At 37.7% G+C, this 14,413-nt stretch overlaps 1 protein-coding gene across 2 annotated transcripts; it reads left to right on the top strand.

The window, feature by feature from the left end:
* Positions 1-14,181, top strand: LOC127653325 (luc7-like protein 3). Of its 2 annotated transcripts, XM_052139977.1 has the most exons (11): positions 2-209; positions 1,488-1,554; positions 1,636-1,675; positions 2,154-2,298; positions 3,573-3,647; positions 3,914-4,018; positions 4,187-4,348; positions 6,615-6,955; positions 7,287-7,468; positions 10,400-10,596; positions 13,631-14,172. In XM_052139977.1, the coding sequence occupies exons 1-10, from the start codon at positions 111-113 to the stop codon at positions 10,561-10,563; spliced, it is 1,380 nt and encodes a 459-aa protein (XP_051995937.1). In that variant the 5' UTR covers positions 2-110; the 3' UTR covers positions 10,564-10,596; positions 13,631-14,172. The 2 variants fall into 2 exon arrangements, with proteins under 2 accessions (XP_051995936.1, XP_051995937.1); XM_052139976.1 differs by having other exon boundaries at positions 1-209; positions 10,400-14,181.
* The last annotated feature ends 232 nt before the right edge of the window (positions 14,182-14,413 follow it).

The following is a 14,413-nucleotide window of genomic DNA, read 5'->3' as shown; positions in this document are numbered from 1 at the left end:
TGCTCAGCTGCCATTTTGTGGAGATCGGAATAGGGGACGCAGCACACGTTATTCTGTAGATGAATAAAACCACTCTGTTATAACGGATCACACATTAAACAACAGACACGATGCTTTCAGCCGCCCAATTACTCGATGAGTTAATGGGCCGGGACCGGAATTTGGCTCCGGATGAGAAGCGCTGTAATGTGCGCTGGGATCATGAGACTGTGAGTGCGCTAACTGCTAAATACCAGCAGCATATCATTACATACAAACTGAAACCGAATTAAGACGGCTTATAGAAGACATTTCGAATATAAGTACAGTGAATGGGGTCTCGTTCGTTCGTTTGTTTGTTTGTTTGTTCGTTCGTTTGTTCGTTCCGGTTGTTTCTATGCAGTTAGCACGCTAGTGTCATTATTGCATGTGAACACATGCGGCACACATCCAGGAGTGCAGCGTCCCGCCCTCAAGCTGTTTATGCGGTGTTTGTTGAGGCATCAATCATTGTTATTGCTCATACTTAGGATTAGAGATTTGAACAAACCCCCTAAGTTTAATATTGTCGAAACTCCCGCACATTTAGACATGAATGATAACCCAAAACTGAAAATTCTCATCATTTACTCACCCTCAACTAACTTTCTTCTACTGAAGAATATTTCAGCTCTGTTGGTCCATACAATGCAAGTTAATGGTGACTAGAACTTTGAAGCAACAAAAAGCACAAATGGAGCATAACAATCACAAATATGCCTCTAGTGGTTTAATCCATGTCTTCTGATGTGATTCAATTGGTTTTGGTGGAAAACTGACAAAAAAATGAACCCCTTTTTCACTGTGCATCTTGCCATTTTAGTCCAAACAACAGGCATTTGGCTTAAAATATGTTATTTTAAAGTAAAAGTTAAGCATAAATTATGATGAAAGCCAAAAGTTTAAGCACCATGGATCGATATTTACAGAGTAGTCCATTATTTTGAGGACTGGGTCAAAATGACTATTTTTGTCCAGGATGTTTGGAGCGAAACTACAGGTCAAAGAAATAACATTAGAAAGATGCCGTCATCCGGTTTAGATTTTTTTTTTTACAGATAAATGTAGGGTTATTACTAAAATCAATTTACCTCAGCATCTGTTGTCACATTAAGTGTCCAAAAAAAAAAAAAAAAAAAAGCACTTCTGATGTTTTTCCAAAATTGGTGTGCTTATAACTCCAGATGTATTAACTATATATTTATTTGCTTTTAGATTCTAGTTCGGAACAAACTTTCTGGTGTGTATCTTCATCTTTAGGGCCTACATGGTTAAATATGGTGCTCTCAATGTTGCTCTATGCAAAAATGGTTCAATTAAACCCATTTTCAATTGTCAAACCATGTGACATGAAGCTATCTAGATTGTATTTTTTAAATGTTTACCCACTAATCACAAATGACTGGGGGAAGTCATGGAAGTTCATTGGTTTAAACATCTACTTACCCATGATTCTCTGTTTGCTTCAGGTCTGTAAATACTACCTGTGTGGCTTCTGCCCTGCTGAACTGTTCACTAACACACGGTCAGACTTGGGTAAGAATCTTAATGTTCTTAAATATATTAATCTGATTTTATTCTTATCAGATGTGAAATTAATCATTCTTTTTTTACCAGGTCCTTGTGAAAAAATCCATGATGAAAACTTGAGGAAAATGTAAGTTACCACACTAGGCTTTATGAATGAATCCTACAAAAATATGTCCAGGTCATATTTCACCCCAAATTAATAATACAAATATATATTTGCATTAAGAAAATGTATCTTCTTTTTTTATGGATCATTATTTTTTTTTTAAATTTATTTACATTAGCTATTATACTATTTTATATTTAATCATGTGTAAATTAAATGCATCAAATAATAATGTATAAATACTTGACAATTTCAGTATGTTTTCAGTATTATTTATTGTAATTTATTTTTGCATTATGGTCATGAGTATTTTGGAGAAAATGAGTCTTAGTGGTCTGAAAAAAAAAATGCCGTTTTTAAAATATATAATTTCTTATTTTCTTGATTTGCGTGAAATATGACCCGGTCATGTCCTTGCTGGTTTTGTGCGACTCATCCATTTACGGTTGTCATTATGTTGTTTGAGTTCTGACTCATGATTTGGTAATGAATGCTTTAGGTATGAGAAGAGTTCCCGCTTTATGAAGGAAGGATATGAGCGAGACTTCCTGCGGTACCTGCAGAGTCTGCTGGCCGAGGTGGAGCGCAGGATTCGGAGGGGCCACGCGCGCTTGGCACTGTCACAAGCGCAGCAGAACTCTGGAGTGTGTACTTTTACATTCGGTCATAAATTTACTTGTTTCAAACTTGTATTAATATCTTTAATGGAATATTCACAATTTCTCTTTTTTTGTTGTTCAAAACAATGTTTTCCAGTCAGTGAAAATGGATGGTGGTTTTTTTAACACAAAGCTCCAAAATAAAGCAATATAAAGTTGCCTCATGTTAGTGTTCTGAAGCCATATATTAGCTTTGTGTGAGGAACATACTAGAGGGAGGCCGATATATCGGTTTTACAGATTAATCTGTGCCGATAGTTGCTTTTGCGAACTATCGGTAATCTGCACAAATCTGTTGATAGTTGCATGTAGTTTTTTTTGTCATTTCAAATAAGAGTTCCCAATGTGTTTCAGACTTGTTTATACTTAAGTCTCACATTATTTTCCAAATTGTGTTTTTTTTCTAGCTATTATTAGGATTTTGATTGAACAAAAAAAAAACTGCATCTGGGATTTTATTCATTTTGGACATTTTGTCATCCTGCCATAATAAGATTTTTTTTTTTAATTATTTTATAAGTCAGATTGAAAAACTATGGGCCGATTAATCAGTTATCGGCCTTTCCTACTACCTTAGTTACTTGAATCAACAAAATCCACTATCCCAGATGTGTATGACTTTAATCTGTTGAATAAAAAGATTTTTAGAAGAATATCTGTTTGTCCGTACAATGCAAGTGAAGGGTGACCATAAAGGCAACATAATTTTTTTTCCTACTATAAATTCTCCTCACTACCCAGTAGGTAGCAATGGGCACATAATGTGAAAGTCGATATTTATATTAAAAAGGACTTAAACATTGATGTTTCTCTCCCACACCTATCATATCATTTCTGAAGACATGGATAAAACCACTGGAGTTGTATGGATTACTTTTATGCTACCTTTATGTGCTTTTTGGAGATTCAAAGTCTTTGACCCTGTTAACTTGCATTGTATGGACCGACACGAAATATTCTTTTAAAAATTGTTTGTGGTCAGGAGAAGTCAGTCAAATGCATCTGGGATGGTGTGATTACATGAGAGAATTTTCATTTTGGGTGAACTATCCTCTTAAATCCCCATTCACCTTCATTGGATGGAAAACAGCAGCTCAGACATTGTTTAAAATGTTTCCTTTGGTCTTTCTCGGAAGACAGTAAATAATAAGTTATGCTCTCAATATGAGGGTGAGTAAATGAGCATTTACATTTTTCTTTTATAGACAGTATGATTTACTGTCCACATTTTTATTCCAACTTCCAACATTAATTTCCAGGGACCAGGTCCATTGGGTAAGAACGAGGAGAAGGCTCAGGTCCTCACAGAGAAGATTGAAGAGCTTGTACTTCAGGTAGGTTTTGCGTAGCAATGCACCGATCCGATACCTGGATCGCTATCGGCTCCGGTACTGGCATTTTTAAACCATTTTTAAATGATTAAAAACATCACTGGGATCGAGATCAGTATTAGCCTGTTGATTTCCTAAGATTTCAGATATCGGAAGAGAAAAAGTGATATTGGTGCATCCATAGTTTTGCATATTATAAGATGTAAAGAATGTGAATGTGAGTGTTTTGGGAAGGCTGTGAAGTGTTAAGTGTGTGTTTGTGTGATCAGATTGAGGAGTTGGGCTCGGAGGGTCGTGTCGAGGAGGCGCAGGGCATGATGAAGCTGGTGGAGCAACTGAAGGAAGAGAGGGAGCAGCTTAGTTCCAACCCTTCAGTGAGTCGCACATCCTGGACACATAAATGAGATTCATCATCTCTTCTTTGTAGTTTTTGCTGTGGAATAATTGAAAACAAACATCAAATGTAAAACTGTGTTTTACTCTGAAATGAAAATGATGTGGGTGTGTATAAACATGTTTTTTTTTTTTTTGTTCTTCATCAGACTATTGAGAGCTTTGCAGCTCAGGAGAAGCAGATGGAGGTGTGTGAAGTGTGTGGTGCTTTTCTTATAGTGGGTGACGCTCAGTCCAGAGTGGACGATCATCTAATGGGCAAACAACATATGGGATATGCCAAAATCAAAGCCACAGTAGAAGAACTGAAGGTCAGTTAATATTTTGAACAAGATATTTGCCACTGTGATTCGTTTTTTTTGTTTTTCTCTCTCTTCTAATTTTTAGTTGATAATTGTAATGATGGCATTATTGTAAATGTTCTCTGATATACATTTGAAAATGTGCTTTGGATGCGCTCTTAGTCCAACGGCGCTACAACATGGGGAGTTTTGGTTTGAATGGATCACATGACGACAAATACATCATCGTTTTCAGATATCTCCCATCTTATCCACACTACAACGTGAAGAAAGCATTTTCAAATTTTGGAAGGGCCTTTTCAAAAAGCAGCATTTGTGTCTCTGTGTGGGCGGAAGGTCAACATAGCGAAAAAGATGTTTTCAAATGATTACTGTGGCATGGTTAGAGATTTTAAAAAGAAAATAGACCCCACATTATTGGCTTCACATATTGGCCCAATCAGATGCCTATTTAAAACAAGTTCACAAATCTTGACCAGTACCAGGGTTTCCATGGTGATAAAAAAACAGGAAATATCAGGGGATGTTTTTAAATTGAGATTCCAAGAAAAATCTTCAAGCAGGGTTCGCACTGTCATAGAAAAATAGGACATGTTAAAATGGTGTTTTCCAGGTCTGGAAAAGTCATAGAAATGAATGAAAATCATAGAAATATCAGTGATGAACAGACATTTTCTGTCTTGTTTTGCTCTGCTCTAAATTCTAGATCGTATTTCATCAGCTAGATACTGCTCTTATGTAGATTAAAACTTGATCGCAAGACAAGATGTTGGAATTGTGAGCAAATCGTTCGTTTGAGTAAAAATTAGGGCTGTAAGTAGTTCAACATTTTTTTAACCTTTTGATACACATTTCCCCACATGCGGTGGTGACGTCACTCTGCATACATTTAACTCTTTCCCCGCCAGCGTTTTTTAAAAAAAGTTGCCAGCCACCACCAGGGTTTTTGACGATTTTCGCTAAATTTTAATGGCCCGCAGAATATTTTCTTCCATGAATATATGAAGATGCTATATATATCACAATAAAGATCTGAGCCTCTGCTTTTAGGCAAAAAAAACGATTTTATTTTATCTTCATTTGTTCTTTTTTTATTGCGACTTGAACAGAGGTCGGTTTTGTCAAAAAACAACATTTCAGACATAAAGCTGATAAAAAGGCATGTTTATGTCTGATATTTTGAGCTTCTCAATACTCCACTTCTTCATGTTTGAGACGATCGCAGTCTGTTTCTTTAATCAAAGAGTTGCGTACTCTTTCAAAACATGCGCAGGGGTCTTCCTTACCGTATAACACCTGAAACACGGAAAATTCCGTGTTTGGCGGGGAAGCGTTTTTTCATAAAACACGGAAAATTCCGTGTTTGGCGGGGAAAGAGTTAATATATAATTTACCGTCTGTATATGTAATAAATGTTAACAAATTAACAAATCTTTCAAAGGTCTAAGGGTTCAACATTGATATCCGATCTCTGTTTCACAATAGCAATGTTCCAGAGACAGAAATTTTGTTATTTGTGCCAGGAGGTGCCGTGTTAGTTAAAAAGTGTTTGTTCCATACAACTGCGCTCCGTTTAGCTGTATGAACGCTCTAAGCCTCGCACAGAAAGTCGTGTGTAGGAGATTGTTGCTGTAATGATTTAGACTGCAAGGTACCACCAAAAATCATGACAATGTCAAAATAAAAAAATTAGGCCCCTCTTTGACAAGATGGTGTATATTTGTCAATGAATTTCAAACTTTGTAAAAAGTTATGTCACGCATGTCATAATATATCATCGTTTTCATGATTGATCATTGCTGTCACTTCCCAGTACTTGAGGATTGTGGGTACCCGATTTTGATTCTTATTGTTAGGGCTTCACTACTATGTCAAAAAAACATAATTGTGGATTATTTCCCATGATATTTAATTTTCAGGTAATTTTGATATAGAATTTTCCTTCTACTATACTTTATGTAGGCTACATCCAAAACAAGCAAATTACAGATCCTGATTTACTTTATTGCTGTTTTATACATCAGTAAGTCAAGACATCTAAACCGTAAAAGCAAAACTGTTAGTCTAATAATAACACTAAAATAAGTTTAAAATAAATGATGCAGTTCGAGTAGACATGCTGTAACTGACACTTTGTCCACAATTAGGTAATTGTGCAAGCTGTAATTGTCATTTTTATTTATTTGTTTCATTGTGTTTCCCTACTAATTATGACACAAAAAACTGAAGTGTAAAATGTAAAGGATGTGAACTAAATATCTATTCGATCCCGCAGGAAAAACTGCGTCGGAACTCAGAGGACCCGGAGAAGGACGAGCGAGGGAAGAAAGAGAGGGAGGACCGTGAGCGTGAAAGGGAGGAACGTGAGAAAAAACGCAAGGAGGAGGAGGAGAAAGAGAAAGAGCGGGAAAAAGAGAGGGAGCGAGCGCGCGAGAGAGAGAGGGAACGCGAGCGAGAGAGGGATCGGGACAGGGAGAGAGAACGGGAACGGGACAGACGAGGGAGGCGGAGTCACTCAAACAGTAGACACTCCAGCCGTGCATCAGACCGCCGCAGGAGCCGCTCGCGAGACAGGAAGAGGTCCAGGAGTAAGGAACGGGACCGGAAACGCAGCAGGTACACTACTGTCACACAGCTACTGTTGACCACTATACAAGACCTGAGAATTTAGATACATCATGGCATTCCAACACTTAACTTCCTTAATGTGACATATTTTCAAATGAACCAGAACATATTGTGAAAAATAATGGTGGGAGGATGACTGACACTTTTGGAACATCTCAATGGTTTGCAGCATCATATATGGGACGTATCACAAATCAGTTGTAGTGTACAAACTGAAAAATAAGGTATACCCGGGCTTTTAACATGCGCTTGCTCTGTCTGAGACATTTTGGGTTTCCTTGATACATTAGTACTTAATAACTTGTTGCATGTATAACAGGAGCCGTGAACGTGACCGAGAGAGGAGGCGCAGCCGGGAACGCTCGGACAGGAAGCGGCGCTCTCGGAGCAAGGAGAGGAGGAGATCCCGCAGCTCTGAGCGCAAGAGCCACCGGCACCGTAGCCGTAGCAGAGACAGAGAGAAGGACAGAGGGGACAAGGAAAAATCCTCTAAGGACAAAGGTTTGACACTTGATGCTGAAATAACAAACTATTTATATAATCGATTGCAAGAGTGACTGCCCATTTTATTTTTAAGTACAAGTGTTTTTCCAGTTTATTAACATTTTCTATAAAATAGAAATTCTAAATGCATTCATAAGAGACGTTATCCAATCAAAGACAGGACAGTATCAAATTATTGACGTAGTCATTAAGCGTAAAAATTGGATTTTACTTTCAGAACCAACTGTTGCGCTCTTGTGGATTGATTTTATTGTATACCTTGCAAATGTTTTCGAGTAATTACACTTGGTCACTACAAGTGTTTTTGCTAAACAGACAATTATCCAATCATGAAAGATCAAGCGTTAATGCCATTAGCCGGGTGTACACTGTAAATGTTTTTACGATTGTTGTTTGTCAAGACTGTTCAATATGATCCCAGTGAAATCTCGGCACACTGCGACGGTGTTATGGGGCTTTTCCACTGCATGGTACAACTCAACTCTGCTTGCTTTTTGGAGGTTTTCCACTGTAGCTAGTACCTGATACTTTTTTTGGTACCACCTTGGTCGAGGTTCCAAGCAAGCCGAGCCGATACTAAATGTGACGTCAAAATCCTGCAGATCACTGATTGGTCAAAGAATCGCCACTACCAGCGTCACTGGATTTCCGACACGCAACATAAACCCGCTAGTTTTAAAGTTAGCAACAGCGATAACAGTATCATTTGTTCATGGGACTTTCGAATTGTGAAAAAAGAAATGGCTGTGCGCAAAACCACGCCGTGGTCAATAAACGAGGTGCAGACGGTCCACTCGTTATTGATGAGTGAAACGAAAAAGTCTCAGCTGTTGGCCGCACACTGTTACCACCGGACCTACCAACAGTGTAAGGAATAGTTAAAAAAACTTAAGTGACTACAGAACATCAAGGAAAAGTGGGAAGTGATCCACTGTGGAAGGTCGTTCTGGAAACATGCACTCTGGAAACATGCGCCTCATGTCTACTCAGTGCGGGCAAAAGAGAAAACACGTGCTGAGCGGGACAGGGCATAAATGCATTGTGTTCAGTGCTAAAGAAAAATATTCAAGAATACAGTGCTGAAAGATCAGATATGATGTAACCTGCACTATTGTTTTGTCACGCTGATCACTAGAGACGATAAAAGGGCGCAACCCTTGTCATGATGTCTTGCAGTCCGGATGGAATCAATACCGGGTTGGGACCTGGAACGCTGTGACTGGTGTAGCGGGGACATTAGCAACTTCATACAATCTGAGGCTGCTTTTCCATAGACACGGAAGAAATCCGCTCAAAGCCACCTCCAACGCTAGGGAACAGCTTGCCCCATGCTGCTGTCAATTCTACAATCCACCTCGTGAGCATGGCGCTCTGCTTCCATAGATAGAATTTGAAAGCGCTCGCTCCACTACTACAGTGGAAAGGTACGATAAGAAAACCAAACTGCTTGCGTTTTTAGCAACACGCACCTGATCGTCTAGATGTAGAACACAGGCTAAATATCGAACATTTCTCAAAAGCTTATCGTTGTCATGTGGTTTATCACAATATATCGAGATCGTTTTATCAGCCAGCCCTAGATAATAGCTGGCTGTGCTTAAAATCATCATAGACATGTACAAATACAGTATGCACATACACAGATTAGCCACAACATTAAAACTTACCTGCCTAATGTTGTGTAGGTCCCCCTCGAGCTGCTAAAAAAGTGCCAACCTGCATCTCGGATTAGCATCTGCTCACTACAATTGTACAGCGCAGTTATCTGAGTTACCGTATACTTTGTCAACTGGAACCAGTCTGGCCATTCTCTGTGGACCTCTCATCAACAAGACATTTCCATCCGCAGAACTGCTACTCACTGGATGGAGTAAATTCTAGACATTTTCCAGTTCCAGGAGATCAGCAGTTACAGAAATGCTCAAACCAGCCACTGTTTCTGAACCGTTTATCTTCAAACCGTGGTTTCTGTGACACCATAATCATAGCATTTTTAAAATGCAGTGTTGCTTCCTCCCATTTAACTTGGAATTTTAAACTTCATACTGGGAAAACTGCAATGGAACGCCACTTTATGTTGGACTTGCAAATTGTGCGGAAATCTTCAGCTTATTTTGCTGAGATGCAGGTGTGTCGGCACCGAGGGAGATTTAGTCAATGATAAACCTTCACTTTTCTTAAATAATATACATTGAGCCGAAGTTTCTACATTTATATGACAATAAAACCTGTTTAGCAAATGTGTGCAGAGACCGATGTTCAAAACATGGTGGATTAAACTTTCTTTTATTATAAACCTGTAGAGCAAACGTTAGCATTGCAGCATTGTTTATCAGTTTGGTTGCTATTAGATGTCTCTGTTGACAATCAAGGTATCACTGATAATGACAATGTAATCAATCTCAAAATTAAGTCACAGGAAGCTTGATATAATGTCAAATATGAACTTGTTTTCTTTGCTCTAAAGGTCTGAAAACTGCATCTTTTGTTGTTTTGGCCAGTTGCAATTTTCTGCAAATAAATGCTCTAAATGACAATGTTTTTATTTGGAATTTAGGATAAATGTTGTCGGTACTTTATAGAATAAAACAAAAATGTTAATTTTACTCAAACACATACCTATCAATATTCAATCCAGAGAAACTGATCATCCTGCAGTGGACTCAAATTTTTCCAGAGCTGTAGAATGAAAGATCGATCTTGGGATTTATGAATCGATATTGACATCGTTCAAAAGATCTTAAAGCATCAAAACATCTATATTTTTCCTAGTCGTGAATATGCCGATTTTGTGACTCATTGTGTAAAAAAAAGTGGCCAATCACTCACTCTCTTTAAACTGAGTTTTGTTTTGTTGATCCTTCAATTTGGCTGAATCTAACACCACCCATCTTTGTTTAATAAATGTTATTGCCATATTTCCCTCAGAACACAAGGACTCTTCAGATGAGAAGAAGAGCAGCAGAAAGGGCTCTGTTGAGACGTCCAATGAGCTTTCCAAGCCCGAACCCATGGAGGCAGAGCCTCCCAAAGCGGAAGTGAATGGCACCGCCGAAGAGCTTCATTCTGAAGGTGACACACAGTCCAATTAAAACTGATCTGATAGGACCTCAGATCAGAGCCAGGTAAGTGCAACCGTCCTCCCCGGACCGGGTCTCTCTCCCTCTCCCCTTCCCCCCTTTTTCTTTCAGTTCTGTCTGTGATTTTTCTTCCTGTTTTTTAATAGTGCATCGTAAGTATGCACTGAAGATGGGGACTAGGCCGAAACGGAAGTAGAATGAATGAAACCAGACGGAAAAGCCAGTGTAGCCCTGAAAAACATGCTTGGAGGTACCTCGTTTTGTATCGGTCATACATCTGTCTTTTTAGACAAGTTCTCTTCCAAATTTAAGTTTTTTTTTTTTCTTTTTTTCCTAACTCTGCCTTTACTACCTAAACCTGTACTCACTCAATGCTCGCAGTAAGAATAAATTAGTAGATAACTTTGTTTGCACATTATTTGCAGTTAAACAAAATGATTGTGTGCTCATGTATGTCTACATGCATAAGCACTCAGCATTTTACCATCTACTGTCTATAAGGTGTTTATAAGAGGTCCAACAAGTGCATTGAACTGCAATGAATACTGATTTTTTTGGACTTACATGGATGTTGCACATTTAATACCGTCTGTTCTTAAAGTTGAGATCCGATAGCATTGGGATGATGGAAGTGTAGGGTTAATGAATTATTGCAGCTGACTTCCACACCTCACACAGCGTTGGTGTTGTGAACGACCCCCCCATGAAAAGCCAATTTAAAAATCAAGGATACTGTCAATCTGTGCAGGTACTCACCCAAGGTACTCCTTTCACTACCCACATCCATTTGAATGCTGTTGCCTGTGAACGTGTCTTAGAGCTTGTTTATTTACCCTATCTCTTTTTTCCCAGTTTGAAATGTCCTCAGTTTTGCTTTCTGTTGGTTTCAAGTGCCAATGGCTTACTCTACACCTTAAACAGGTGGATTTAATGTGTCAGATTTACAGATGAAGCCCAATTGATATCCCAGAGTAACCAATAAAACCAGATTAACATCAAAACAGTTCTTTCTCCTTGTTTGTGTCGCTTATTTTTGTTTTGCCTGTTCAGTAAGCAGTGATAGGTGTGAGATAGGGCTGGGCAATACAGCTAAAACAGTCATCTCAATGTTTTTCAGCCTCTGACGACATTCAATACCTCAATTTACTTGTAGGTGTTTGTTCTGAAATAATTCAGAGGAAGAGTTTTGACCAAACAAATACTGTTGCCAAGCAATGTTGGGTGTAATCCTATTGCAAAGTATTTAGCAACTGTAATCTAATTACTTTTTTAGTAAAAAAAAAAAAAAATATGTATTGTAATATATTACATTTTAAATTCTTGTAATCAGATTACATTTACTAACATAATTAAATTACTTTTAAAGTGTGTGTCATTGTGTAGAGTTGCACTTCTAACATAAAATGTATACATTTAAAACAAATTATATTCATATAAACGGCTGTTTGCGTTACTGTAACGGTTACTAGTCCGGGACTAACGTGTGGTGACCAGCCGAATACTACTCCCTTAATCTCAGTAACTGTCCTGTTATTTGACACTTTCACTCATTGATTCAAGTAATCATGACTGACTGTGAATACAACATTTCTACAATGACATGTGAAACTGAAAACTATTGATTTTAAATGATGCTGCATCCAAACCACTAGATGTCAGTGTGTGTCCAAGATGACACAAAGACAAAAGTTACTGAGTGCACCTTTAAATATATTTCTAATAAAAAGTTGAATATATGATTACTTAAGTAAAATATGGTGCAAACAAATTGCTGACTGGAGAGTTTTGAATCGATTTGTTGAAATGGATGGTTTGAAATTATTTGAAAAGAATCAAACTGTCACTCTAAACAGTGGCAGAGCCTCCCCACTCGCAATTGCCGTTTTAGTCTTTTTTTTTTTTGGTAACTTTTGTCACAATTTAGTTCTTTAGAGGTGAAATCATCTCTGTACAAACTTAACATGTGCGCACACCAAGGTCGCCAATCCTCTCCGTCCCGGGTGTCATTCCTCCCTGCCCCCACAGTCTGACGATATAAAAATGCTGCCAGAACAATTCTGTGCCACCACAGACTGATCGCTTGCCCCTGCCTGGCCACCCTTTTGAAAAACTCCTGGCTCCGCCCCTGATTCTAACTGCATGTTTGCTACTGAAGTTCAAAGTTCTCGTGAGTCATTGGACAAAGAATGATTGTGAAACTAGTCTGACGCATTTTTGTTTTTAAGACTTATGATGGCCAAATAAAAAACACTTAAAATTGTTGAAAAATTCTTGATGCTGCTTAATATAATCATTAGTTTTATTGCCAGTGAAGTCATTGTGTACATACAATAAATGTCTGATATTGTCCAGCCCTAGTTGAAGGCCACGTCAATACTAATCTGTTTTCGTTTAAAACTGTTTTCAGTTTCTTAACCTCGTTGCTTTCCAAAGTATGCAGTAATGGAGTGTTTTCGAAATGCTCTGATTTTGGTGGAGGAAAGTGCCGCTCTAGTGTCAATTTGAAATGTGAATGTGGTGAAATGAGTGCGTATTCAAATGAAAATGTATTTGTGTGGACGTGGCCTAAATTAGATTATTTTTAAATGCAGATGTGTATTTGAAGTAAACTTTTATTATTATTCTTCCTCTCGTTTGTTTAAATGTCCTACTTGTGTTGTCCTTATAATATTAGTGCATGCATTCAGAATAAGATCAGCCACCTACAATGTCAAAGTCAGACCATATAGATGAGGGATATCAATTCTTTAAAGAAATACTCCCAAGGTTTTATTTGTCTGCTTTCTTTCAATGACTTTTTCTTGTCACAGAGCAGTTACTTTTGCTGCTACTTTATTCAATTTAAATGCACATTTCTAAATCTGTAGATCGAGATATTTAATTGAAGGTTTATGATTGTTGATTGGACAAAAAACATAAAAATTTAACAAATGTGATTGATTTCTTTTTTTAAATTAAAAAATGTTGATTTTTAATTTTTATTTTACAGAAATAATTGTGAAATGTTAATTGGATCTGCTGAAAATGTGTCTGGTTTCACACACTAATCGAATGTTTTCTGACCATTTGTGTATGTCAGGGGGAGTTTGGACAACTTCAAGAGGAAGACATTGAAGACCTCCATTCTACAACACAACTCCGCTGCTTTAAAATAAGGTGAACCACAGACGTAGTGGCCTATTACGATAAAATTATAAAGAGATGTAAATGTAAAATGGTTCTGTCGCCTTTTTTCAGCGTTTCAACAGGACCTTTCGTGTTCTTTTTATCATGTTCTTTGGTTTTGTTTTCTTTGGTCTTACTGCTATAAGCTCATTTAGATGCACATGCAGGTCCACCCTTATTTCTGTTAGTATGCATTCAGACTGAGTAAAGTACTTGTGGCATGTTTGCTCTGTTCAGTCGGCTCTCACATCTGAGATATTGAAGATCAGTTTTGTTCAGTATTTTGACTGGAAGCCCTAAGGGTCTCAACTGCTTGAATATTATTTCCCCTCTGTACGCTAAATCCCAAACCTTTATACAATTTTAATTTAGACAAGTGAGTTTTCATTTTGTTCCAGTTTTTAATCCTGTATTTGTCTTGAATAAAAATAAAAATTTAAAACTGCTTGGTGTCTAATTTCTATCGTGATTCATTTTTAATAAAATTAAAGCACACCATTAAATACTGGATTCTACTGCCAGATGTAATGTACCCCTTTTTTTTTTCTTTTTTTTTTTTCTTCAATGTATATGATCAGGCCTGGAGATGGTTTCTAAGTGGGTCTAAATAAAACTACATATGATGTGTCTAAATAATCGTTTTCTTTTTAACTCTTCACTGTACCTTCAATGTATGGACCCAAGACTGTGTTTCCAC

The sequence above is a fragment of the Xyrauchen texanus genome, chromosome 12 (genome assembly GCF_025860055.1).
Source record: "Xyrauchen texanus isolate HMW12.3.18 chromosome 12, RBS_HiC_50CHRs, whole genome shotgun sequence".
NCBI classification, from domain to species: domain Eukaryota; kingdom Metazoa; phylum Chordata; class Actinopteri; order Cypriniformes; family Catostomidae; genus Xyrauchen; species Xyrauchen texanus.
This window is presented reverse-complemented; position numbering and strand designations above follow the sequence as displayed.